The sequence below is a fragment of the Carica papaya genome, chromosome 4 (assembly GCF_054855325.1).
Source record: "Carica papaya isolate Zhongbai chromosome 4, ASM5485532v1, whole genome shotgun sequence".
Taxonomy (NCBI): domain Eukaryota; kingdom Viridiplantae; phylum Streptophyta; class Magnoliopsida; order Brassicales; family Caricaceae; genus Carica; species Carica papaya.
This window is the reverse complement of record NC_142312.1, coordinates 29,684,861-29,707,489: the sequence shown is the minus strand read 5'-3', so window position 1 is coordinate 29,707,489 and position 22,629 is coordinate 29,684,861. Positions and strand designations below refer to the sequence as shown.

The window sequence follows — 22,629 nt, the reverse complement described above, 5'->3', positions numbered from 1 at the left end:
ATTACTTACTAAAGCTAATTCTTGTTGAGTTGAGATGAAGTAAGATAAAAGGAGAACGACGCGGAGAAAACAGGCGTGGCGGCTTCAGACACAACAAAGCTAATTTGGTCTGGACCGGGACGAACAAAGTTATACCCAGTTTAGCTTTTTAGTCCAAAGACATTTGGATTGAGAGTGAGGTTCTCACATATTTTTGGTAGAACAAGTGACAGACAGAGACAGATACGTTAGGGAGGTGTTCGATGAAGGGGAAGGGAGGATGGAATGACATCATCTCAATGCGATGCATAATCTTAATGATTTGCAGATCGAAGAACATGAATCATTACTAAATATTTTATTTTCAATTTCACTCAATGAGCAATCTTTGTGGACTCTTAAGCGCTCCGGTCAATTCACTGTGGGTTCGTTCTACAAACATCTAACCGAGAGAGAAGGTGGTGAAGAAAATTTCTCTTTTAGACGGATATGGAGACTAAATACACCGCCAAGAATTACTTTTTTCTCTTCTGGAAGTTGCTTGTGTAAGCATTTTGACTATAGACAAGTTAATTGATATCTTCCTATGAAAGGGTAGTAATAATACAGGATTTTAATAATAAAATTAATTATGTTTAAAAAACTTGTATATTAATATATTTAGATTGATGGGATGATATGATTGTATATGGAGTTAAATTATTAATTTATTTATATATTATTTTATATAATATTAAATAAAATATAAAAATATAATTAAATTAATATTTAAATAATAATAATTATATATTATTATATTAAAATTTTATATTTAATAATATATAATTATTATTTATATTATCATATTAATTTAATTTTAATAAAATTAAAATTATTTATATACTGAAAATAGATGACAGTAATTATATATTATTATATTAAATTTAAAATTATTTTAAAAAATAAAAAATTGAAAAGTAATGTAAATAATAATTTATTATGAGTTAATTTGTAAAATTTATTTATTTATTTATTACTCAAACAATTAAAAAAAAATAAAGTGTTTCAAATAATTAAAGGAAATTAGGATTTTTTAAGGATAAAATAAGAATTAATAAAATTTAATGAGGGAATAATTAGAATAAAAATATGAGTCTATAAAAAATTATTAAATTGGTGGTTTTAAAAATTCGTTCAAAATTTATATTTCAGATATCATGAAACACCCTCAAATAACCATACCATCAGGAAATAAATAAAACTTTATTATCCTAACACCATACCCTATATTAATTAACCACGAAATACCACCATCTTATATCTTCAATGTCGTATTGCATATAATTTATGGTTTATGGTCTTTGAGATTTTAGGGTTAAATTGGATGTTGACGGGCATTATCAAGGATTAAATTTGGGCATGGAAGCGTACTGCGGATCAAAAGAAGTTATTGGGGCTCATTCATTTAGCTATTTCTTGGGTTGTATAGAATGAGAGGAATAGAATAATTTTTGAGAGAATAGAATATGGTATAGACAGAATTAAAAAGAGGTGGTTCTAGCTTATTAGTGTGTTCATAATGAAACAACAATTGTTTTTCATTGAAAATTTCAGTAGAGATCCAGAACCTTAAGGAAAATAAATTTATAATTTAAATGCGGAAGCAACTAATATATTAGGGTTTACATTTCTTACACAGTAAATTAGAATGCCCAATAGGTCTACCGGAATGTTTTTACTACAGTGGCTCGTAAAAAAAGAAGCAAATAAATGATTTAAAACAAATAGATAAATATCTTAGGGTTAACCTCCATTAGCTCTTGAAGATGTCCGAAAGGTAAACTATTCACAGCCTTCTTATTGATCGGGGTCTAGATTTTGGTCATCTTGATCTGAAATAGTTAATAAAAAGATGAGATACACTAACCCAACAAGAATATCACACTACTCATCCTGATACGAAAAACTAAAAATTGGTAAAAATAAAAAAACCAGCTAATGGAGCTCATGTTTTAATTAAGTATATTTAGCTTTAAAACGTTTGTTTGATATTTACCGTTACGTATTTTCCAAAAAAATAACTTATGAAGATCCATATCTATACCACTTTTCATTTTCACGTACAAGTAAACAAGAAATGACAACTTTCATTTCTTACTTGCTTACTTGGTACCTTTAGGGGTCCATAAAGATGTATCCCTATTCGTGAACTCAATATCCAATTTTAACAATTAATCATCCGTCCTCATACCCCGTCCGATAGTGGGCGCCAAACATTTCATTGCCTCGATACTCTGTCTGATATGAGGGTGAACCATATCTCCTCAACATTTCAGTAAGGGACTTCCCAGCCCCATTCGATTGAGATAATATTTACGGTAGGGTTCTCTATGTACCGGGTTCGTTCGCCATTTCCTTAAATAATCAGTAAGTCTTTCATATAAAGATTATATCAGAAAAATAACCAATAAATGCATACTAATATTTCATATTATATTTACAGATCAATTAGATAACATTTATTCAAACGATATAGTTTATCATAACAACGGATCGAGTAACCAGATAACTGAATAAATTAGATAAATCGATAAGACCATAGAAACTATAAATTAAGAACATGCACCATATAAGAACAAACATGTAACGACCCCAGAAATATCTAAAGGAAATAAAGGATAATTAAAGTGCGGAAGCGTAATAAATATTCAAGATTTACGTTTCTTACACAAATAACTTAAAGTAACAAACAACGTTACATAATTCACTCTTTTGAAAGAAACACAAGAATAAGGAAATAAACGGAAAATAAAGAAATCTAGCATCTACTCGCAATCCTCCTGCAGATCAGGCTCTTGAACCTGGTCATCTTGATCTGAAATGGTTAAATAAGGGATGAGCTATACTACCCTAGTAAGGATATCACACTATATCACTGTCACAAAAGTAAAAGTTGGTATAAAATCAAAACACTAATAGAGCACTTAATTTAAATAAATTCGTTTATCATAAATAAAATCATTTACCGTTCACTTACCATAGTGGGATTCATAAAAACAACCTATGCAGACAATTAATATCATACTGATCATGGTTTCATGTAAAATCAACAATATAACACATATAACAAGTTTATATACATCGTCAATAAATCAAACAATAACTATAACTTTTTTCATCAGCCTACTAGTATCCATAGGGGTTAATAGGGATGCCTCCGCTACACGCGAACTATTTTCTTTAACAATCTCAATTACAGGCTGTCCCCATACTCCGTTCGGTATGAGCACCAAATTATTAAACGTCGATACCCCGTCCGGTATGAGCGCCAAATTATCATGTCTTCATATCCTGTATGGTATGAGACAACGTTCACGGTAGAGTTTTTTATGTACCCGGTCCGTCCACCATCTCCCAGGATATCCAGTAAGACTGCTGTCTTCATCTATTTATTTTCCCACACAACTTTTCTGTTTTCCATTAACCTCCATTTGCTAAATCAACCATAATCACATAAGCAAACAAACATGCATTAGAGAATACAATCATATATCAATTTTTCAACCAAACATGTAAGGCAGTAATACGTGCATTCAAACTATAAAATTGATAAATCAGATACTACCATGCCTTTAATCTGTAAAATAAATCAACAAAAATCAATAGAAAATAATTTTTAGTTTTGACTCCATTAACAATTCGTAATTAATTACATATTTATTAAATTCGCACAAAATACTATATTATTATTTATTTAAACTTCAATTCTATGATAGGGAATAGGGTGAGGGATCCTTACTCGATTTGATGTCTGAAAAGCTAAGCTATTCAATTGCGCCTACGGACGATTATCAGGTTTCCTGAATTTTTCTTCGAAAATTAAAACGCACTAATAGTACTTACAAATGTCCCAAACAAACCCAAAATCAGTCCCGGGGAACACCTGCCCAATTTTAGAATTCTGGCACGGCAGCTCCGCCGTGCTCAAGTGACGGTGCTGTTGCTTGCGGCTGTGGTCTGTCTCGGGTTGGCTGTTTTCGGTTGAATTCAGCCGATTTTGCATTGATTCCTACGAGAAAACACATTCAAGGGCATCGGTTGACCGAAAAAATACAAAAAATTGAAACTCACCGGTGGCAGGGCCCTCCGGTCGGTGGCTCCTCCGGCTCACGTTGCGGTTGAGTGTTTTGCTCTGGTCAACCTGTAGAGAAGGACATGGTGATCACAATAGTGGAAAAATTATACATAATGGGAATCGAGAAGGGCCTCATCGGAGGTGTTTTGTGAAATTTCCCGCAACGGCGCTGCTGGGTTTTGTCAGCATTTTTCAGCCAATTGGTCGACCTTTTTGCTCTGATTTAGCCATGAGTGAGCTTAAAATTGAATTCCGAACAAAGTAGGAAGTTTTTTGGCGGTCGAAAAAGGTTCTAGTGTGGCGGCGGGTGGCAGCGGTCTCCTTCCCGGTGGCCAGGTCTTCTTCTCTGGCAAGGGGTTCTTGGGGCTAGAGTTAGGATTTGGTGCGAATGGAAGTTATTTATATCCGTCCGCTTTTGATTTGGGTCATTCATCGCGTTTGATCTGGATCGTCCGATCGCGATTAAATAGGGAGTGAATCTGGACCGTCCATCGCGATCTAATATGTACTGTCCGATCGTATTTGTATCTGGTTGTTCGATCGCGTTTGGGAGGGAGCGCATCCAGGCCGTCCGTGCTCGTGGGAACAGACCTGGCCGTTCGATCGTGGGTACGTGGATCGCTCGTGTGGCTCTTCGAGTGGCATCGCATCAGCGCCCGTTGCCACGTGGCGCATCCTGGTTCGTCGGGATTGTTGACCGGGCATCCTATGTGGTAATTTTTTCTTAAATTACGTTTTGACCTCTGGTTTTTGATTTTTCTTTCAAAAATACTCATAGAACTCAAATTTGTATCCATTTTTTCCAAAAAAATTTCAATTTCATCCTCCATCAATTTTACTTCCTTTTTTTATTCTAAATTAAAATTAAAAATTAAAAAATTAAGAAATTATATTTAAAAATAAATCTTAAATTACTAAAATTTTAATTTAGGGTATTACAAAGCAAGTGGAGTAGTACAGAAAAATAAATAAGAAATCAGGACAATCGTGAACTAACCAGTTTCGGCTACACTAGTGACATATAATTATTTTTAGGATTTTTTAATTTTTTCACAAAACACAAAATTATACATCGTTAAGCCTCAATTTACTGTAACAGAGAATAGGATGAAGGATCCTAACCCGGATCGGTGTTTTGAGATGCTGCGTTGTCTATTACACCTCCTAACGGGTCCTGAATTTCTTAAATTTTTTCTATAAAATCCAAAACACTCGTCACATACCTAAAAATACTCCAAAAATCTAAAATCGGTGTTCAAAACTCTCTCCAGCTAATTTTAGAGTTCCAGCACAGTGTCGCCGCCCATAGTGGCGGTTCGCCTCGAGCTGGCTGGTTTTGGCCGATTTTTCACGTATTCCTACGAAAAAATACGTTAAGGATCCTCGGTTGGCTGAAAAATTATGAAATACCGAACCTACCGGCGGGAGAATGGGAGGTCTCTGGTTGTGGCAACTCCGCCGATTCTCCTTTGCGGCTGGGGTTCCGTCTTTAGCTAATATGTATAAAAAAAAAGGTGAATATAATCATCCAAAAATTGCGTGAAACGGAAAGCAGAAAAAGGCTCATCGGAGGAATTTTTGGATTTTGATCGCGGCAACTCCATTGGGCTTTGCCCACGGTTTCTGGCCCACCTGTTGCCCCTCTTGCTGTGATATGGCCATAGGGAGGCTCGAAATTGAATTATGAGTGGGTAGAGAGAAATTTTATCTTTTTTGGCGGTCATCGGTAGCTCTAGTGCGGCGGTGGTTGACGGTCAACTTTCCTCTCCAGCGACTGATTCTTCTTCTCCGACAGGGGCTTGGTGGCTAGGGTTTGGGTTCTCCTGCAACGCGAGGTATTTATACCAATCTTGCATTAATCTGGACTGTCCATTCGCGTCGATGTGGAGCAAGCAGAGTCGTCCGATCTTCGCCTGTTTAGACCGATTGTATGGGCGAATCTGGGTCGTTTATCGTGGTTGATCTCATTCGCCTAATTACACCTAAGAAGGGAACACATCTGAGTCGTTCATGTGCGTGGGATCAAACCTGGAACATCGGATCGCTGGGCATGTGGATTGCACGCGTTGCCTCCCATACGGGGTCGATGTCAGCGTGTTTTGACATGCGATATGCTTTGGTTTGTCGGGACTGCTGACTGGATTGTGCCATGTGGCTGAATTTTTTATTTTTATACTTTGACTTCCTGTTTCTAATTTTTCTTTCAAAAATACTCTTCAAATTTTAAATTTTCGATCATTTTTCTCAAAATTATTTTCAATATCGTCCAAAATTTATTTTTTCTAAAAAATGTAATTAAATAAAAATAAAATAAATTAAATAATTATTTTTATATAATTATTGGATAACTAATCTAATAGAAAAATTATTCCGGACTAATTTTCGAGCCTAGGTATTACAATTTCAGTAATCTAATTGATACTCTAACTAAATCATAAATTATCTTGTAAATAAATTTTGCATCTCCCCAGTATTTGTTAGTAATACATATGTTACCCGTTTTATTAATTAAAAAAAATATAGATTTAAGTCGCTTTAACTTATTATGACATCTTTAATACTTGGAAATAATACATAACGTTATACTTTTTATTTTTTTTAAAAAAATATAAATTTAAGTCATCCTGACTTATTATGATCCGTATCGTTTCAACTTTAATTAATTAATTAAAATCTAATATAAATTTAGAAGAACTTACAGGTTACAAATTTTTTTGTCCAACACTAATGTGCCCCTGATAAAGAATAGAGACAAAACTTAAACTTACTAGAAAATAGCCTTATGGTAACTTCTTATAAATTTTATTACTTCTAAAAATTATATTTGTTGATATAATTAAATTTATTTTCATTATATTAAAATACTTAATCTTATTGTAAGTCTTTGAAATATTTTTTCTATACTTCATTTACTATAATTTTTTTTGAAGAGACTAATTTGTAAAATCAAGCAAAAAAAATTTTAATTTTCTTTTTGAGTTATATCTGAATATATTTTAATTTGAACATATAAAATTACTATTTTTAGGAGAAAACAAATGAAATTTCATCTTCTTTTTTGTGGGTGTTGTAAATATTTGTATGAAATTCTTTTGGGTGGTTATAGTGTATAATTATAGACTTACACACTCTAGAAACTAAGTTGTCAAGCTTAGAACTCCCATATACATATACATATACATATACATAAAACTATATGTTTATTAATATATTTGAAACCGTGTGCTCGCATATTAGCATAATAATATATACAGTAACTTCACTTTTTAGCATAATAATGCCACTCCATCATAACCACACTCCGAAATGTCTCCTCCTCAAAATATATGCGCATTAAATATATATATATATATATATGTATATACAGCTTCTGCTGGTTTTGTAATCACCACCGGACTCCGAAATGTCTCTTTCTCGAGATATATACGCATTAAATATAAATGTATGTACAACTTTTGCTGGTTTTGTAATACAAGTAGCTAAAAACAATAGGCTTCCATCATCATCCACCTCCTCTGGGTTTTCTCCCTTTGTCGTCCTCTTCCGTCTTTCATTTCACCGGTTTTCTATATATAAACAACTTCAACACATCAATTCTCACTCATCCAAAAACCAACATAATTTCAGAGTACCCATCTTCCAATTTCCAAATTTCCATTTCATTCTCAATTACTTTCTGAGAAAATATGAGTTCTGCGAGTAGAGCTTGGATTGTGGCTGCAAGCATCGGAGCAGTGGAGGGACTCAAAGATCAAGGCTTCTGCAGATGGAATTACGCCATGAGATGTGTTCAACAACACGCCAAGAGTAATATGAGGTCGTCTTATTCTCAGGCCAAGAAGCTTTCTGCACCATCTTCTTCTGCTCTGTGTAAGAAGCTGAGAGATGAAAAGGCTAAACAGTCTGAGGAATCATTGAGAACTGTTATGTATTTGAGTTGCTGGGGACCCAACAACTAAACTTCCCCTTCATAGTTTTGTACATAGATTAAATATATATAAATTCTATTTTTTCAATGATTAATTACATGGGTTATACAGTATTCTCTCCCTCTTTCTTGTTTTGGTCGACGGAACATGTAACCTCCTGCTGATCTTGAAGTAGATTACTTACTAAAGCTAATTGTTTTTAGCTGAGATGAAAAAAGATAGACGGCTTCAGACACAGCAAAGCTAATTTGGTCCGGACCCAGATGAACAAAGTTATACTCAGTTTAGTGTTTTTAGTCCAAAGGCATTTTGATTGATGATGAAACATTGAGACTGAGGTTCCCACATATTTTTGATATAGCAATTTCACTCAATGAGCATCAAGATCAACCTTTGCGGACTCTAAGCCCCCCGGTCAATTCACTGTAGGTTCATTTTACTAACATCTAAACAACAAAGAGGGTAGTGAAGAAAATTTCTCTTCTAGACAGACGTGGAGACTAAATTCACCGCCAAGAATTGCTTTTTCGCTTGGAAAGCTGCTCGTAGAAGTATTTTGACTATAGATAAGCTAATAAGACGTGGAAAAACTGTGGTGAACTGGTGTTGTCTATGAAAGGATGCGGCGGAGACTTGTGATCACATTCCTGTCATATTGCATATGGCTTATGGTCTCTAGCCTTTAGGATCCTATGGTACAATTGGGTGTTGGCGGTCACTGTTAAGAATGAAATTTGGGCATGGAAGGGTACTGCGGGTTGGAAGAAGTTCTTGGGGCTCATTCCTTTGAATATTTCTTGGGTTGTATGGAACGAGAGGAATAGAAAAGTTTTTAAGAGTGGAAGAGGTACAGACTGAATTAGAGACAGATGGTTTTGTAGTTCATTAGTATGTTGATAATGAAATAACATTTATTTTTCATTGAGAATTTCAGTGATCTAATTTATATGCTAATTGAATTATAAGTTTTTTTTTTGTAAATGGGTTTTGCATTCCATTGATGCTTTTTAGTTACATTTTTTTCAAAAAAAATATATATATATATATAAATTTAAATCGTCTTAAGGTATTATGAATTTTTTTATGCTTCGTTACAATTTTTAAAAATAAAAAATATAAATTTAAACCACCTTGACCCGTTACGATCTCTTTGTTACTTGTTAGTAATATATTCGTTATACTTTTTTTTTTTATAAAAAAATATAAATATAAATTATTTGGACTCATTACGATTCATTTAGTACTTGTGAGTAACATATACCTTATACTTTTATTTCAAAAGAAAGATATAATTAACTCATTCTGATCCATTATGAATTACATTTTTTTCAATTTAAGCGAGTAAGTTCGAGTTTGAGGCTACAAATATTTTTGTCAACACTAACGTGCCCCTAATAAAAAATAGAGACAAAAGTTAAACTTATTAGAAAGTGACTTTGTAGTAACTTCTTATAAATTTTGTCAGTCCTAAAAATTATATTTGTTGATATAATTGAATTCATTTTCATTATATTAAAATACTTAATCTTACTACAAATCTTTAAAATACCTCCCTATACTTCATTTACTATAATTATTTTTGAAGAGACTAATTTGTAAAATCAAGCAAAAAAATTTTAATTTTCTTTTAAAGTTATATTTGAATATATTTTAATTTGAACATATAAAATTACTATTTGAGAGAAAACAAATGAAATTTCATCTTCTTTTTTGTGGGTGTTGTAAATATTTGTATGAAATTCTTTTGGATGGTTATAGTGTATAATTATAGACTTCAACTATTATTAGAACACAAATTGTATTCTAGAAACTTAATTGTCAAGCTTAATACTCCCATATTATAGCTTCCAAGAGTAAGAAAAAATTTATGTATATACATAAAAAATAATATTATATATATATATATATATTTGAAACCTTGTGCTCACACATTGGCAAGTGGATGTAATAATATATATGTAGTAACTTGCAATTTTTAGCACAACAATGCCAATCTACCACTACCAAGATTCCAAAATGTCTCTTTCTCCAAATATATACGCATAAAATATTATATTATAAATATATACAACTTTTGCTGGTTTTGTAATCACTACTAGACTCCGAACTGTCTCTTTCTCGAGATATATACGCATTAAATATATATATATATATATATATGTATGTACAACTTTTGCTGGTTTTATATTACAAGTAGCTAAAAACAATAGGCTTCCATCATCATCCACCTCTGGTTTTCTCCCTCTGTCCTCTTCCTCTTTCATTTCACCGGTTTTCTATATATAAACAAATTTTACACATCAATCCTCACTCAGCCAAAACCAGAACATAATTTCAGATTACCCATCTTCCAATTTCCAAATTTTCCATTTCTTTCTCGATCACTTTCCAAGAAAATATGAGTTCTGCGAGTGGAGCTTGGATTGCGGCTGCAAGCATCGGAGCAGTGGAGGCACTCAAAGATCAAGGCTTCTGCAGATGGAATTACGCCATGAGATGTGTTCAACAACACGCCAAGAGTAATATGAGGTCGTCTTATTCTCAGGCCAAGAAGCTTTCTGCACCATCTTCTTCTGCTGTGTGTAAGAAGCTGAGAGATGAAAAGGCTAAACAGTCTGAGGAATCATTAAGAACTGTTATGTATTTGAGTTGCTGGGGACCCAACAACTAAACTTCTCCCTTCATAGTTTTGTACATAGATTAAATATATAAATACATACATGGGTTACGCAGAATCCTCTCTCTCTTTTCTTCTTGAAACAGTATACTTACTAAAGCTAATTTTTGTTGAGCTGAGATGAAGAAAGTCCAAAGATGAACGATTCAAAATTTCAGTTTAAATTTAGAGTTGAAAAAAATGTGTACATATAATGATTCGTATAGATTCGAAGTCCAAGATTAATGAGGTTTATGCACGTCTCCCTCTAAATCAAATGGTTGGATGAAATGAAATACTTGCTTTAGACTCAAGTTTAAGTAAATTAATTACTTTTAATTAAGAAATACAAGTTAATTAGTTACATTTTTTATTTAAAAAACCTCACAATCATTTCCTTGGAAGAAATAATAAGATTTTTATTAAGTAAATTGGCAAGTAAAATAATTAGAATTAAGAAAAAAGATAGAAATTTATAAGCTACTGACTAAAAATAATAAAGATAATAAATAAATTAATTTTTTAAATTTAATATAAATTTTATTGTGCATAAAAAATTATCGAGACTCGTTTAAAAAAAATCGGTAATGGATACTGAAACTTAATACATTTATTAAAATATACACATATTTTATGTGTAAAATTTATTTTAAATTAATAAAATAATAAAATTTATCCATATAAAAAAATAATTATGATCTTAAATTATTTTTTTTATTATGAATTTAATTACATTTCTGATTATAAATTTAATCTTTTTATACTTAAAATTAAAAATATAATTTTTTTAAAAAAAAAAGCAGCTTCCAAAGACCACCTCGGTGTCCTAATTAACCACGTGACGCGGTGTATGCGAAAACACCCACGCTAATGCGCATAGCGCACCTGGTTTACGATAAAAAAGCATCGAAATAAAATAACATATTAATAAAAGTAAAATAAATATAAAAATAAACATTTAATTTAATTTATTTCTCAAAAGAATCCAAAAACCAGGGGTTGTCTCCTTCTCAAAACAGGTGGTAGGTGTTTTAAAAGCTTCGATTCCGCCTCTGGTTTTTCATTTTTCTTGTCACCTCCCCACCTCCTTATATATATATATATATATACAACCAGACTCCCGATTTCTCCACCATCGTCAAACTACAGTCCAAATTAAAGCACAAAAACCCTTCAAATCTCTCTTTTATTCTCCTCAATTCCTGCTTAAAAATTCCAAAAGATACAGAAAATACTCACCGAAAAATCAGATCATGAGCGGTGCGATGAGAGCCTGGGCTGTGGCCGCTACCATCGGCGCGGTGGAGGCGCTGAAGGATCAAGGGATTTGTAGATGGAATTATACGATTAGGTCTCTGCATCAACACGCCAAGAACAATGTTGTTAGGTCGTTTACTCAGGTAACCACGTTTTCTTCTTCTTCTTCTTCGTCGGAGAATTTGTCTGATGTGATCAGCAATCAGACTGCGAAGAACAGATCGGAGGCGTCGATGGAGAAAGTTATGCATTTGAGTTGCTGGGGTCCCAGTACTGTTAGATTTTGATGTAAACGCAGCTTAATTTTTGAGTATCAATCACGTTATTTTTATTACATTCCTCTTTCTACGTTTGAAAGTAATTATATTTGAATAGAAAATCAGTGACCCAAATATAAATACATCGTTTTACCCCGTCTTCAACCCAAAATGCAGAAACCCACAAACAATATAACAAGATCATAAAAGAAATACACAAAAACTAAGAAAAAAATCAGTACTTTAGATAAAAAAAAAAAAATATTGGGATATCTTCAAACTCTACCAAGTTCTGGAGCTCTTCTTTCTGGTAGTGCTGAGGAAGGTCAACTTGGCATCCATGGTTAATGCTCTGGTGTGTTTGTAACCATTCTCTGTAAATCAAGACAACCATGTCTTGAGTTCTTCTTTCATGTCTGGATCATGTTTTCCCGAGTCTGCAATTTTATTGAAGTATAAATTACTCAAGTTGAAGATCAAAGTAGCTCAGCTTATGGGCTAACCTGGGGCTTGTATTTAAGGATACTAGAAGACCACATGTAATTGATATAATGGAATCAAACTGAACTATAATAAGTTTATATATATATATATAGTCTATTCATTCTGGAATCAAACTCTTCCCTTAATGTATAGCAATTATATGTCGAGAAGATGATATAATTGTATTTTTTAATTAAATTATTAATTTAATTCTATTTTATAATATTAAAAAATATATAAAAAATATATAATAAAAAATAAAATTATATAAAAATATAATTAAATTTATATTTAAATAAATAATTATTATTTATATATTAAAAATAAATAACTATAATTATATTAAATTTAAAATTATTTTGAAAAATAAGAAATTAAAATATATTTGAAAAAATCTGAAGAAAGTATAATGAAAATTAAAATTATTTTATAATTATATAACGAAAAATATAATTATTTATTCTTCGTATACTACTAATTAGGTAATTTATAAAATTTATTAAAAATATAATAATTATATACTATTTAATCATATAAAAAATTAAAATAAATAAAATTTTACTACGACTGTAAAATATATACTATATTAATTAATTATTATTTATCATTATTTAAATAAGGGGTTAAAGAAAGTTAGACTGTTATCGTAAAAAAAAAAAAATCTGAAATGAAAAAAGACAACAAAGATAAAGAAATTATTTTTTTAACAAATTGATACAAAAATTTAAAATTATTTAAATAAAAAAATTACTAAAATGTTTGAAGCATTGTTTTTTTATATAAATTTGTAATTGCAAAGAATAAAAGTACCAGAGAGAGAGTACGATGTTTATTTTGTACTCGAGCAAGTATGATAGACACCTAAACTCAAGGGCCCCACTTTAAAACATTTTTACATAAATTTCAGATCATAAATTTGCGTTATTTAATCGTTATGTTTAATTAGATTTAACAGAAAATCATTTGGTCTGTCTTGCTGGTGGAACTTTCAAATTGTGACTGAAGCTGCTCCTGGTACGTACTCTGCGTTTTATAGCTAAAACTGATAAAATCTTCAATTAATGGGTTTAATCGAGCAGGATGGGAGAGACTTGCTATCAGTAATTGTCTGTTTCTGCTTGAAATTGCGGAGTTGAATTCAATTGCTCTGTGATAAGATGGGGAATAAAGAAGAAGCTCAAAATTGGTTATGGGCGGAGGACAAGGAAGAGGAAGAAGAAGCTCGTGAATGGCTGTGGGCGGAGGATTACAGTGATCTCTCATACGCTCCTGCTGTGGGGTCGAAACGAAGGGCTAGAACGAAGAGGGTGCTGGAGTTTCAGGGCTGGGGTTCAAAGCAGCTCATCGAATTTCTTGAATCAATTGGGCGAGATACCAGCACCCAGATCTCCCGCTACGACGTCGCGGAGATTTTGGAACAGTACATTCAGGTGAACAACCTTCAGCATCCGAAGAAGAAGAAGAAGAGAGTTGTCTGCGACGAGCGCCTGCATTCCCTTTTCGGGAAGAAAACGTTGAGCAGAATCCAAATATATGACATGCTGGAGGCTCACTATGCGGAGAACAGAGAAGAATGGGATACGGATTTTTTTTCCAGTTCTGATGAGGAGCAGCAGCGGAAAAGTTTGGTACCGGAGAAGAAGAGCTATCAAAAGAGGAAGATTGAAGAAGGTTCTCCCAAGAGCTGTTTTGCTTCTGTAATTCCGGAGAACATTAAGCTTGTTTATCTGAAGAAGACTTTAGTTCAGAAACTTCTCAAGGAACCTGATACCTTTGAAGCTAAGCTAGTAGGAAGCTTTGTGAGGATCAAGTCTGACCCACTTGACCACTATCAGAAGAACAGCCACATGCTTGTTCAAGTCCAAGGTAAACTGGCCCCTGTAAGCATGCATCCCATGTAGTTTTTACGTCTTTGTAGATTTCAGTTCTGAAATTTATTCCTTGAGGATTTTCAATATGGTCTGTCCATTTTCATTGATAATAGTGCATCACAGCCTGATTAACATGGATTTGTTTTATGAATATATAGAATTATATGTTGTGGAGATGAATATGTTATGAATATTTCTCTTGGACTGTAGTTGTAATACTTTTGATGAGAAGTAAGGTCTTTTATGAATATGTTCATTGCTTTTGTTTTGTTTTCCTTTATGAAAGGTTCTATTTGGTGTCCAATTTGCTGCCACTTTCAGTCCAAAATTTTGATTTAGTATGAGTTCTGGTGGGGTAAAGCTTGGAAATGTCTGGGATCTTTTCGGTCAGTCTTTCTATTCAACAAATAACTTGAAGTTTCACCCGTCAATATATATGGTCTTGGACCATAAGTAATGAGTTTTCTTACAAGTTTGATGACCTGATTGATCCGGTTACTTCCATTATTTCAATATTAATCACTACTTTTAGAATTTTAGTTTTTATTTATAATGACAGTTATATGTTTCATGATCAAGAGTATATAAGATTTTCTGCCTACATGAGTTTTTTTAATACTCATTTGCTGCTCATATGTCTCATTCTCTCAAATACTTGTGATGATAGTATTTTGTGTTTTCCAGGTCTTAAGAAAACCTCCGGAACTGATGATATTCTTCTTCAAGTTTCAAACTTTATAAGAGACGTTCGGATTTCTATGCTTTCAGATGATGACTTCTCTGAGGTTGTTTTTTAAATCATCAATCTCTGCATCCTGATTAGTTTTTAGGATTGTCCATCACTTGACAATCAAATTTCATTGAGATGTCTTCTTTCGATCTTTGGTGATGTGTTCAAAAGATTTATAAAGATCATATGGATCTCACAAGCATACAAGAAATGCATATCACCTCAGTTGCATGGAAAATTGTGGTGCATTTCATATGGCATATATGCGTTCTCTTGTTTGCAGGAAGAATGTAAGGACCTGCACCAAAGGGTAAAGGATGAGTTGCTCAAGAGGCCAACTGTTGTAAGTTCAAACTTTTCATTAATTAAATGGATGAGGACCCTTATTCCTTTGGGGGAAAAAAAAGAGAAAAAAACTAGTTCCAATCCTTCTGCTGACTAAAGGCCTTCTTCTTTATTTGTTGGCAAACCTTGTAGTTTTATGGGTAATGACATGGTTCATTGATAAGAAGAGACAGCTCAGTTGCACTAAGGAGACAACTTACAACAGTTTGTTGTATCCTTAGTTAACATCTTTGCATTAAAAAGCCAAGTGGCTTCTTGGTCGGCTCTGTTTGGTAATTTCGTTTCTAAAATCCTGGTACTGTGATGTAAGGATGCAATGATGTGAATATGTGAGGCTTATATGCGAGAGTAAATATGAGAAGGGTCAAACTAAGATGATAGGGTTTATGTAGTAAAATAAAATTAGGAAAAACTTACTATTAAAGTTATTAAGGAACTATCTTGAAGTTTATTCCTGAAGAGGAGGAACATTGGACGAGAGGGATTCTTGTCGCAATGTCATCTTATTTATATAAGGCATAGCTAAGTTGAGCTGGAACCTGGAAATGTAAGTGTCTGCAGAAGATAGTGTCATCTATCCACAGCTGAGACAGTAATTTTGAGGTTATCCTTGATATATATAAACAATATTGCTATTTTGCTAGTGCCTCAAAATGGAAGAAAGACTGTATTCTTTACATGCCTTGGGTGCTATGCAAGTTTTGGTTTGATAAATTTCCAAATAGCTAATAATCTTGTATTTAGTAAAATCTATAGTGTAATGCTGGTATTTTAGGAAGAACTCACTTCTCTGTTTTCAGTGTTTCAGATTAGAAGCAATCTTTCTTTTCTTCTAAAATCTTACCTGAACATGAATAGTAGATCTGTGTTGTTGGCTTAAATTAAAATCTTATTATCTGATTGTACCACCATCTGTTTTCTGGGGATTTATTTTTTCTATATGGTTCTCTCATTCTCCACTCCCACCTCCTAAACTTTCCTATATATGGTTTTTAATTTGGTTTCTTTCTATCATTTTTTCCCAGGAATTGATGTGTTTGTGTAACATTTTGGTAGGTGGAACTGGAAGAAAAGGCTCGAATTTTGCATGAGGATGTAACGAAGCATGTATGTATTTCGACACTGGCTTGTTCACAGAAGAGATTAAGTGATTTTCTTTTACTTCTTCTATCTTTGTACATGCAGTAAGTTGATGTGTTTGTCTGTTGAGGCCAATAATCCTCTTCTATTTTTAACATTGAAATTTTTTTCGTGTGGCAAGCATTTCTTTTATCAAGCCCATTATTTATCTGTTGTTTTAAGTTAGAGATTATCAAGGGGATTTCAGGATATGAAAATACCACATGCTAAATGCTCTTCCATGACTCTATGCTGTTTGCAATACATTTTAAGTTATGTGGGAGCTGTAAATTATCAGTCTAAATTCAAGATATTGGTTCTCATGTCTCCTGTTTGGCTGGACGCTTATCATTTGCTGGATATAATTGTGCATTGAGTTGTTCTGCTTTCTTTCTGTTTATTTCCCATTTGGGGGATTTTTCAGTGGCTTGAAGCGGAAAGTGCATTGTTACAAAGGCGTATTGATCAAGCCAACGAGAAGGGGTGGCGCAAAGAATATCCTTCATTGGTTCTGTAACTTGACTGCTTATGATTTGCTACTCTGTAGCATGTCCTGCACTTTTTATATTACTTTTCTGATAGGGTAAAGCTGCTTATATTTCTGGAATTAGTATCTAATTGGTGTAGTTTTTGTGGTGGAGGAATTCAATTTCTTGTAGATAGTGAGAATTAAACCACCTGATTAGATATCATTTGATTCTTAACTTCCTTAGCTTATTTACGCTGTATGAGTACCTGGAGAAAAAGCAGTTACTTGAGACTCCAGCTGAACAATCGCGTCTGTTGGATGAGATTCCAGAGGTTGTTGCTGATGATCTAGAGCTTGAACCATCTCCTTCAGAACCTTCGGATAATTTACAGGAAGCGAATAATGGTTCCCCTACGTCAAAACCTCAGGGACCTTTGGACTGGTTGCAGTGAATCTGAAAATGGACCGACAATATTCAGCAGGTTGTTCATCTCTTCTTCACAAAGTTTCGTGCGGATCAACTTAGGGATTACATCTGGGTGTTCTCCTGATATGTAACATTAATTTAGTTGGTTGGTTGGTTATATGACGAATCATTTATTTTCTCACATAGAAAATTGATAGGCTGGAAAAAAAGGCTAAGCAGATTCTCAGACAGAAAATTCATAAATTTATTTCGCTCAAGCGAGATTGCTCATGTAGCTGGGTTTGCTCATGAGCTATTATTCATTATTTATAGTTTATTTTTAAAAAGTTTTAAATTTATAACGTTTCTTTAATATCATATCATAGATGCTTTGAGAATACGTGGATTTTAAAAAGAACTATAGTGATGAAATTCTATATAAACTTAAATGTTATCATTTTAAGGTAGAATTTTATCTTAGTTTTCCAATTGAAATAAGCACAAATATACAAATGAACTTTATACAACTTTCAAAATTTGTTCCAGAACATAGTAAGTAAACTCTAAATGACCCTTGGCCTAATTCCTTTTGGGCACAAATCGCCAGAGATCAACAGCAACATCCATCTCTCTTTTCTTGTGAAACTTGTATAGCTGTGGAATGTCAAACCGGAGCTGGAGAAGGAATAAAAAGAACCTAGGTGAGAAATGGCATTTAAGGACATAAAAATACTTCTCAAGTTAAAGTTTGGTTCAATCCTTTGATCAATCTCAAAATCATTTTTCGTTAATGATTGCATTAGTCTTAATATACTCTTTTTTGTAAAATCAACTGTCACAGATAATTTGCACATTCATATTAGTGAAATCAACTCTTAAGCTAATCATTTTGGTCATCACCCACCTCTGAAAACCTCTTTTTTTTTTTTTAACTTAATTTGGGATTTACCTCGCACAAAACTTCAGCACTGCTAGCATTGAACTCCCTCAAGGCTGTTCTTTTCACATGCTGAAAGGTTAAAAAAATGATGAACACATCATAATCAGTTGAAAGCACTGCACAGCAATTACAGTGTGAATTTACTTGGTAAAGTGCTAAGTCGCATACTTGAAAATGATTAAGGTCATAAAGATGAAATGTCAATCAATCAGGAAACCAATATGATTTCGAATGCATGGGAACGGAACATGAGCTTGGTTATATTGAGCACCTCTTTGTTTTTACTCTCAGAAACCAAAACTCACCTTCAACTACAAACAAATCCAGCCGAGGGATTTAAAATAAAGTTACAAAATCAGGTCACCTACATTGGATTTAATGAATGATACAGACGGAACTCTATAACATAATGTTGGCCTTCATAGGCTAATGGTGCAAAATTCAATATACTTTCCTGGATAATGTATTCTTAAATGAGATTTAGATGTAAGTGAACCTAGTTTTCCCAAAACTTAGTCATGTAAGAATCTGTGATTCAACAAGAGCTAAAACTCTCAAATCTGCTCTATGGAGTTATTTAATCCGAAAAGGGAAGAAAAATAAACATAAAATGTTTTCTTTACGTAAAAGATTGATTAGTATTAAAAGACACCAAGAGGATGCAACTTGATACAAGAGGTTCACAAGTGTACCGAAATCATAGATAAGATCCCTGAAATCTTCGTAAATATGAAAATAAAGCCTTAACCAAAAAGCCCAGGATCTAGAACCTTAAGTCTTAAAACATATCAAAATTAAATTCTATGCCCTTAAAAACTCTCATGTTCCATTCCTTCCAAATAACCCAACAGGCACTACATGTAGCAAAACTTGACTGCTAATATTTATCTATTCTGCTAGGGAAATAAACCCATGTACCTAAGCATGATCTAATCATTTTGATGGCTCATCTTCCAGACTTCCACCCTTTCTTTGAATGTGGCATAGATGTCTGTTTTTCCTGTATGCTTCTAATGCACAAAGAATTTAAGCACATTGTTTACAAAATGCTGGGCAGAACAAGTGTTGTTAAAACTTATATAATGGAAAAACGTTTTAAATGCGCACGGTAGCATGATGAGGAACATGAGTACCACATGAGACTAAAACCAAAAGACAGGAACCTATTACAGTGATGTGAAAAGTCCCTACATCAATTCTGGAACATTCAGTGAGATACTCACTTCTCTTGTTGAGGACTTGTGCAATGAGTAAACTGCTCCAGATGCAACCTGAGACAGCAATAAATAGACATCAGATCCAAAAAAAAATTTTCAGATGCCCTTTCACAAAAGAAATCAATTATGATACTTTACCTTCAATGCAACAAAGAGAAACTCCATGTCAGCACCCTTTTTTCGGGTTCCAAAGGGAGGATTCATTATAACAGTATCAACAATCTGACCTAAGATACAGATCAAGAGAGTCAAATAATATATTTCAGGAGCCTTGCAGCAAGAAAACAGCCGTAAAAAATTTCCGTAAATTTCTTAATGTTAAAAATTAACTTAAAAGCATAATTTACTTTAACAATCACATGTAGTCCAGGGCAGCACATATCAATGATGTTCTAACATAATGAAAGAATCCCTCTATCAAAATCTCTGACCCTCTAGCCAAATGCTTCCATGCAGATACATCTCCAAGAAAAAAACCTACAATGTTTGACAGCTAAAAGTACTAGCAGTAATTTGTTTCACGTTAAGAAGAAGAAATATACAGAATACAAAAGTCCCTTTGTAAATAAGTTGTCCCAGGACATTAAAGACAGGCGATAAGTTGTCCCAGGACATTAAGGACGGTGAGACAGTGACATGCAGCACAGAGAGGAAAAATTTGTTGGATTAAGGATGTTAATTAAATAAACAATGTGCAGACCAGAATTAACTCTAAAGTTTCTAACCTAACCAAGACTTTTTGTGGTAACTATTAACTGGATACTGCCAAGACAGCTGAATATGATTGGATAATCTCAGGAAAGTCAGAATAGTACACAAGCCAACCATCTAACTAAGTCCACATTTTCTTTTTTTCCTAGAACTGTTTGTTGTAATGAAGGGTCTGCTATCCAAGAGAGACATAGTCATGTATGCATAATATATACACAGAAAAGGAGCGACGTGATTTTACCTCTCAAAGCTAAGTGTTTGATGTCACACTGAACAAAGCTCATATCCAACTGCAGATTTGGTTGATTTCAAAGAAAAAATTCATTAGTTGATCATCATTAATGCACACAAATTAGTAATTATTTAATCAAAAAATACATTCAACAAGCATTTCACATCATATGCTTCCTTCCAACGGAATTCCCACCCCCTTCTCCCCCTTCCGCGGCTTAGACTTCCATTCATTGGAAAAAAATTACAGACTTATCCTAGTCAAGACATTTGCAACATTATTAGCACTCAATATAAGAAAAAGCCAGTACCTCAAGTTCATCTGCATTTAATGATGCTAACTCAAGAGATTCACTATCAATGTCAAACCCAATAACCTGCCTATCAAAACACTAAAAGGTTAAGATGAAACCACTGAAGCAAATATGGTCAGATCTTGACAAGCAGTAAGAAAACAGATTGATAACTCCATTCTTTGTTGAATATGCAGTCTGTTGAATTTGCAAATTTGGTCAAGTTGAAAATTAAGACCAAAGAAAACAAGAAGATTTGCTAAACTGTCTTTAGAACACTTTGAAACCCAAAATAAATTAACATTCTAAAAGAATGTAAAAGAGTCAAAACAAAAGAAAATGAAAAGATATTACTTACTCAGCTCCCAAAAGAGCAGCAGCAGCACCTAATGAACCACATCCACAACCAAAATCAGCCACTACCTTGCTGCTAATATCCCCAAACGAATTCTCTGCCTAGTCAATCAGGAGAAGATTTGAAATTATTCAAAGCAAAAAAAAAAAATCATAAATTTGGCCTAGTGCTCCAACAAAACGATTGGCGAATATCAGGTTGCAAGTTCAATAACGTGTAGCACAATTTCTGAAACTTAAAGGGAAACAGGAAAAGAAAAACTACATAACTAAAATGAAGAAAAATTTATTTCATTCTCTGCAAGTGCTGCTCCTGCGCCAATTGCCAGCATTCCCATGAAAATCAAATCATCAAATTTCAACATCAAAATAACCATAAAAGAGTAAAATACCAAAAAAGTGCTCGTTACCATTTTCATATCAGTTCCTAACTCTTAGTTTTCTAAATATGTGAAGTCGCAAGAACTTCTACTAACAATGTCACAATCAACCCTTATTCTCCACCCTTCACCTGTTCAACAACATGACACCCCCTGAGTCACATTTCTGAAAAACGCTAACAACAGGGAATTAAAATTTTTCTCGTGGGACGGAGACCAAAATCAGTAAAAGAACATCGAAGCAAACAAAGACGAAGATGGGGATAAACCTGTAATGTCTTATTATTTGATTTGGGAGATTAAAGACCTAAATATAAGGTATTACATATAATGATCTGCATATATACCATGTAAAGCATGCGAGAAGCAATGTGAGGTCCAGTTGGGTACTGCTCCAATTCCACCTACAACCATACAATAAACCATAACCAGACTGATTATCCAACAACTAAAATAAATAAATAAACCCCGACAGAAAGAGAGAAGAGACCTTAGGGTTGGTGAACTGTTGAAGATCACCCAAAAGGCTTTCTAATTGCTTCAGCTTCATCTCTTTACAGCGAGACAAACCAGAATTCTCAGACAGAGGTGGGGGACAGGTAAGGGGAGGATCAGGTGGAGCGAAAGGAAGAGGGTTTACTTGTTAGAACGCTCTCACAATAACAAATACGGTGCGTTTTGTGCATTTTTGGAGGCAAAATTAACAATAATGAAATAGGGAAAAAATAAATTCAGAATATACAGTAAGATAAGGTATAAGGTAGTTGTTGTGTTGGCATAGACTAATTTTTGCATCTTAAAAAGGAAAAAATAATGTAAGTATATAAATACTAAATAATTTTATTTATTAATTATTAAGTAAATTTATGTATATATATATATTATAAA

The 22,629-nt window shown here is 33.3% G+C and overlaps 5 protein-coding genes across 8 annotated transcripts; 4 read left to right on the top strand and 1 right to left on the bottom strand.

Moving 5' to 3' along the window:
- The first annotated feature begins 7,549 nt into the window (after nucleotides 1-7,549).
- LOC110820834 (uncharacterized) lies at nucleotides 7,550-8,950 on the top strand. Its single transcript, XM_088218858.1, has one exon. It carries the CDS (start codon nucleotides 7,780-7,782, stop codon nucleotides 8,050-8,052), a length of 273 nt encoding a protein of 90 aa, XP_088074984.1. The 5' UTR covers nucleotides 7,550-7,779; the 3' UTR covers nucleotides 8,053-8,950.
- A 1,258-nt stretch (nucleotides 8,951-10,208) lies between these two features.
- On the top strand, nucleotides 10,209-10,757 carry LOC110820818 (uncharacterized). The gene has a single exon (XM_022050415.2). It carries the CDS (start codon nucleotides 10,421-10,423, stop codon nucleotides 10,691-10,693), a length of 273 nt encoding a protein of 90 aa, XP_021906107.1. The 5' UTR covers nucleotides 10,209-10,420; the 3' UTR covers nucleotides 10,694-10,757.
- Nucleotides 10,758-11,695: 938 nt separating this feature from the next.
- On the top strand, nucleotides 11,696-12,269 carry LOC110820782 (uncharacterized). The gene has a single exon (XM_022050369.2). The coding sequence runs from the start codon at nucleotides 11,932-11,934 to the stop codon at nucleotides 12,220-12,222; it is 291 nt and encodes a 96-aa protein (XP_021906061.1). The 5' UTR covers nucleotides 11,696-11,931; the 3' UTR covers nucleotides 12,223-12,269.
- A 1,336-nt stretch (nucleotides 12,270-13,605) lies between these two features.
- Nucleotides 13,606-17,941, top strand: LOC110820789 (uncharacterized protein At5g08430-like). 3 transcript variants are annotated; one of them, XM_022050378.2, is made up of 7 exons: nucleotides 13,606-13,689; nucleotides 13,755-14,541; nucleotides 15,231-15,331; nucleotides 15,560-15,619; nucleotides 16,678-16,728; nucleotides 17,165-17,235; nucleotides 17,463-17,941. In XM_022050378.2, the coding sequence occupies exons 2-7, from the start codon at nucleotides 13,833-13,835 to the stop codon at nucleotides 17,659-17,661; spliced, it is 1,191 nt and encodes a 396-aa protein (XP_021906070.2). In that variant the 5' UTR covers nucleotides 13,606-13,689; nucleotides 13,755-13,832; the 3' UTR covers nucleotides 17,662-17,941. The 3 variants fall into 3 exon arrangements, with proteins under 3 accessions (XP_021906070.2, XP_021906071.2, XP_021906069.2); XM_022050377.2 differs by having other exon boundaries at nucleotides 13,617-14,541; XM_022050379.2 differs by lacking the exon at nucleotides 15,560-15,619 and having other exon boundaries at nucleotides 13,616-14,541.
- Nucleotides 17,942-18,047: 106 nt separating this feature from the next.
- On the bottom strand, nucleotides 18,048-22,428 carry LOC110820875 (S-adenosyl-L-methionine-dependent methyltransferases superfamily protein). 2 transcript variants are annotated; one of them, XM_022050494.2, is made up of 10 exons: nucleotides 22,232-22,409; nucleotides 22,089-22,145; nucleotides 21,772-21,872; nucleotides 21,366-21,463; nucleotides 21,026-21,095; nucleotides 20,725-20,773; nucleotides 19,911-19,999; nucleotides 19,779-19,826; nucleotides 18,565-18,624; nucleotides 18,048-18,290 (listed from the first exon to the last, which is right to left on the bottom strand). In XM_022050494.2, the coding sequence occupies exons 3-10, from the start codon at nucleotides 21,778-21,780 to the stop codon at nucleotides 18,195-18,197; spliced, it is 519 nt and encodes a 172-aa protein (XP_021906186.1). In that variant the 5' UTR covers nucleotides 21,781-21,872; nucleotides 22,089-22,145; nucleotides 22,232-22,409; the 3' UTR covers nucleotides 18,048-18,194. The 2 variants fall into 2 exon arrangements, with proteins under 2 accessions (XP_021906186.1, XP_021906185.1); XM_022050493.2 differs by lacking the exon at nucleotides 21,772-21,872 and having other exon boundaries at nucleotides 22,232-22,428.
- Nucleotides 22,429-22,629: the final 201 nt, after the last annotated feature.